This window comes from Alosa alosa, chromosome 20, assembly GCF_017589495.1.
Source record: "Alosa alosa isolate M-15738 ecotype Scorff River chromosome 20, AALO_Geno_1.1, whole genome shotgun sequence".
NCBI classification, from domain to species: Eukaryota; Metazoa; Chordata; class Actinopteri; order Clupeiformes; family Clupeidae; genus Alosa; species Alosa alosa.
The window spans coordinates 7,677,803-7,682,802 of NC_063208.1; the positions used below are offsets into that span (position 1 = coordinate 7,677,803).

The window sequence follows — 5,000 nt, forward strand, 5'->3', positions numbered from 1 at the left end:
GTGTGTGTGTGTGTGTGTGCGTGCACACCTCTCCTCACTGCGCATCCGTTCCTCCAGCTCCTGCACTTTGGCCTCCAGTAGAGCGTGTCCAGCGGAGGGCCGACTCTGCCCCTCCATGTCCACCTTGAGACCTCAGCTCCCCTTCACCTGGGGAAAGATAGAAAAGAGAGTGAGAGGGGGATGGGAGTGAGAGAAAGAGAGAGGGACAGAGTGAATTGCAGGGTTACAGAGAAAGAGAGACGATGGCTGGGGGTGCAATACAAATCAACAGAAAGGGGAGCACACAAGATAGATAGGGCCTGTTAGCACACAAGATAGATATGGCCTAAATGAGCTAGCACACAAGATAGATAGGGCCTAAATGAGCTAGCACACAAGATAGATAGGGCCTAAATGTGTTAGCACACAAGATAGATAGGGCCTGTTAGCACACAAGATAGATAGGGCCTAAATGAGCTAGCACACAAGATAGATAGGGCCTAAATGTGTTAGCACACAAGATAGATAGGGCCTGTTAGCACACAAGATAGATAGGGCCTAAATGAGCTAGCACACAAGATAGATAGGGCCTAAATGAGCTAGCACACAAGATAGATAGGGCCTAAATGAGCTAGCACACAAGATAGATAGGGCCTAAATGTGTTAGCACACAAGATAGATAGGGCCTGTTAGCACACAAGATAGATGGGGCCTAAATGAGCTAGCACACACAAGATAGATGGGGCCTAAATGTGTTAGCACACAAGATAGATGGGGCCTGTTAGCACACAAGATAGATAGGGCCTAAATGAGCTAGCACACAAGATAGATAGGGCCTAAATGTGTTAGCACACAAGATAGATAGGGCCTGTTAGCACACAAGATAGATAGGGCCTGTTAGCACACAAGATAGATGGGGCCTAAATGAGCTAGCACACAAGATAGATGGGGCCCTAAATGTGTTGCACACAAGATAGATGGGGCCTGTTAGCACACAAGATAGATAGGGCCTAAATGAGCTAGCACACAAGATAGATAGGGCCTAAATGTGTTAGCACACAAGATAGATAGGGCCTAAATGAGCTAGCACACAAGATAGATAGGGCCTAAATGAGCTAGCACACAAGATAGATAGGGCCTAAATGAGCTAGCACACAAGATAGATAGGGCCTAAATGTGTTAGCACACACAAGATGATGGGGCCTGTTAGCACACAAGATGAATGGGGCCTAAATGAGCTAGCACACAAGATAGATAGGGCCTAAATGTGTTAGCACACAAGATAGATAGGGCCTGTTAGCACACAAGATAGATAGGGCCTAAATGAGCTAGCACACAAGATAGATAGGGCCTAAATGTGTTAGCACACAAGATAGATAGGGCCTGTTAGCACACAAGATAGATAGGGCCTGTTAGCACACAAGATAGATAGGGCCTAAATGAGCTAGCACACAAGATAGATAGGGCCTAAATGTGTTAGCACACAAGATAGATAGGGCCTGTTAGCACACAAGACAGATGGGGCCTAAATGAGCTAGCACACAAGATAGATGGGGCCCTAAATGAGCTAGCACACAAGATAGATGGGGCCTAAATGTGTTGCACACAAGAGAGATGGGGGCCTGTTAGCACACAAGATAGATAGGGCCTAAATGAGCTAGCACACAAGATAGATAGGGCCTAAATGTGTTAGCACACAAGATAGATAGGGCCTGTTAGCACACAAGATAGATAGGGCCTAAATGAGCTAGCACACAAGATAGATAGGGCCTAAATGTGTTAGCACACAAGATAGATAGGGCCTGTTAGCACACAAGATAGATAGGGCCTGTTAGCACACAAGATAGATAGGGCCTAAATGTGTTAGCACACAAGATAGATGGGGCCTAAATGTGTTAGCACACAAGATAGATGGGGCCTGTTAGCACACAAGATAGATGGGGCCTAAATGTGTTAGCACACAAGATAGATGATAGGGCCTGTTAGCACACAAGATAGATAGAGCCTAAATGTGTTGTACACAAGATAGATGGGGCCTGTTAGCACACAAGATAGATGGGGCCTAAAATGAGCTAGCACACAAGATAGATGGGGCCTAAATGTGTTAGCACACAAGATAGATGGGGCCTGTTAGCACACACAAGATAGATAGGGCCTGTTAGCACACAAGATAGATGGGGCCTAAATGTGTTAGCACACAAGATAGATGGGGCCTAAATGTGTTGGCACACAAGATAGATGGGGCCTAAATGTGTTAGCACACAAGATAGATGGGGCCTGTTAGCACACAAGATAGATAGGGCCCTAAATGTGTTCCCAGCACACAAGATAGATAGGGCCTGTTAGCACACAAGATAGATAGAGCCTAAATGTGTTGCACACAAGATAGATGGGGCCTGTTAGCACAAAGATAGATGGGGCCTGTTGGCACACAAGATAGATGGGGCCTAAATGTGTTGCACACAAGATAGATAGGGCCTAAATGTGTTAGCAACACACAAGATAGATAGGGACCTAAATGTGTTAGCACACAAGATAGATAGGGCCTAAATGTGTTAGCACATAAGATAGATAGGGCCTGTTAGCACACAAGATAGATAGGGCCTAAATGTGTTAGCACACAAGATAGATAGGGCCTGTTAGCACACAAGATAGATAGGGCCTAAATGAGCTAGCACACAAGATAGATAGGGCCTAAATGTGTTAGCACACAAGATAGATAGGGCCTGTTAGCACACAAGATAGATAGGGCCCTAAATGTGTTAGCACACAAGATAGATAGGGCCTAAATGTGTTAGCACACAAGATAGATAGGGCCTAAATGTGTTAGCACACAAGATAGATAGGGCCTGTTAGCACACAAGATAGATAGGGCCTAAATGTGTTAGCACACAAGATAGATAGGGCCTGTTAGCACACAAGATAGATAGAGCCTAAATGTGTTAGCACACAAGATAGATAGGGCCTGTTAGCACACAAGATAGATAGGGCCTGTTAGCACACAAGATAGATAGGGCCTAAATGTGTTAGCACACAAGATAGATAGGGCCTAAATGTGTTAGCACACAAGATAGATAGGGCCTGTTAGCACACAAGATAGATAGGGCCTAAATGTGTTAGCACACAAGATAGATAGGGCCTAAATGTGTTAGCACACAAGATAGATAGGGCCTAAATGTGTTAGCACACAAGATAGATAGGGCCTAAATGTGTTAGCACACAAGATAGATAGGGCCTGTTAGCACACAAGATAGATAGAGCCTAAATGTGTTAGCACACAAGATAGATAGGGCCTGTTAGCACACAAGATAGATAGGGCCTGTTAGCACACAAGATAGATAGGGCCTAAATGTGTTAGCACACAAGATAGATAGGGCCTAAATGTGTTAGCACACAAGATAGATAGGGCCTGTTAGCACACAAGATAGATAGGGCCTAAATGTGTTAGCACACAAGATAGATAGGGCCTAAATGTGTTAGCACACAAGATAGATAGGGCCTAAATGTGTTAGCACACAAGATAGATAGGGCCTAAATGTGCTACCACACAAGATGGGGCCTAAATGAGCTGCTCAAACACGTGAAGACAGAAAAGAACCCAGATGCTATTTCAATGCTAGTCATTTGAGCTAGTCATTCCCCAACACTGAGTATTTTCCCTTCTGCTCTGGGTGTGTTTGAGCGTGTGTCAAGTCACAGCTAATCAGAGAGCAGAGTTGTCTGTGAGTGGCAGACACGCAGCATATTTCCATCAAACACCAATGCAATCAAATGTAGAGCTCTCGCAGAGTGTGAGAAATACAGGGTCACTTCATGAGCAATCAGACATAATGGGATGTGGAGTGTGTGGAGTGGGTGTGGAGTGTGTGGAGTGTGTGAGGAGTGTGTTTTGAGGGGCAGCGGTACCTGTCTCTCTATAGCGCTCTTATCCATCTCCAGATCGTGCCTGGCCGAACGCTCCTGCATCAGGTCAGCGCGCAGCTGATCAACCTGAGAGAGAAAGAGAGAGAGAGAGAGGGAGGGAGAGAGAGGGAGAGAAAGGAGGGAGGGAGGGAGAGAGAGGAGTGAGGAAGAGAAAAAGAGAGAGAGAGAGAGAGAGAGAGAGAGAGAGAGAGAGAGAGAAAAAAGAGAGAGAGAGAATGGGTATATGGGGCATCATAAAAAAGATTAAATCATACAAATGAGAAGATAACATACAATACAGAAGGTGAGGAAGACATGAGGGGTTGGGAATGACAGAAGGAAAAGGAAAGAGATAGAGAGATAGAGAGAGGGAACAGGTAGAAGGGAAGAGATGCTTTATTGTTCCTAAAGGTTGTATCAGCGATAGCAGGGATGTGTCACTTCTGTTGATGTTCAAACAAAACAGAGAGCTAGCTGGCTACTCCATCCATCCCCCCCCCGTGCAATTAAAACTCTCCTAAACGCACATCTTGTTCGTTATTGGTTGAAACACTTTATTTTGCCTTTGAGGGGTTGCCAACCCTTGTTGGTAGCAATTGTTTTTGTGCACAGATCTTGGAGCCTAGGCTGCCTACAGAGACGTGGTATTTTGACGGCCTGCTTATGGGACAGGCAGCTAGTGGATCATTGAATGTGATCATTTATGTTTGGGCCTTTTTTTGGCCTGAAATCGCTGATAGAACCTTTAATGATTATTCAAACGGAATGCAGTGTACAGGTGTGTGTTTGTGCGCAGTACACTCAATACCTGTTCCCTGCTGCGAGTGATCCGATCATTCAGGAGCTCAGTGCCAGTCTTCTCCTCATCCAGCTCAATTTCCAAACTCTTTACTTTATCCTGAAACACACACACACACACACACACACACACACAACACCAACAACAGAAAGTTAGAAACATTATAAAACAACCAGATAGACTCTCTTCGCTCTCTGCCTTCAGGTGATCTATACTAGAGAACACCAGGGATTTTACCCAGAAGCCTTTCTACCTTTTTTGCTTTTGCTTGAAAAAGGTTTTTAAAACACATTACAGAAAATCAAAAAACCATAACAAA

General features: G+C 44.9%; 2 protein-coding genes across 2 annotated transcripts in view; both read right to left on the bottom strand.

Annotated features, from left to right (window-relative positions):
* LOC125285275 (cingulin-like) overlaps nt 1–134 on the bottom strand; it is a 6,394-nt gene extending 6,260 nt beyond the window's left edge. Inside the window, exon 1 of the mRNA XM_048229644.1 lies at nt 29–134. Coding sequence (XP_048085601.1) covers nt 29–117 — 89 coding nt within the window. The 5' untranslated portion in view covers nt 118–134. The remainder of the gene's footprint in view (nt 1–28) is intronic.
* The window catches only part of cgnb (cingulin b), a 28,603-nt gene continuing 23,735 nt past the window's right edge, over nt 133–5,000 (bottom strand). The window contains exons 16-18 of the mRNA XM_048230162.1: nt 4,691–4,780; nt 3,886–3,969; nt 133–147 (exon numbers count right to left, since the gene is read on the bottom strand). Of these exons, the coding sequence (XP_048086119.1) occupies nt 133–147; nt 3,886–3,969; nt 4,691–4,780 (189 nt within the window). The remainder of the gene's footprint in view (nt 148–3,885; nt 3,970–4,690; nt 4,781–5,000) is intronic.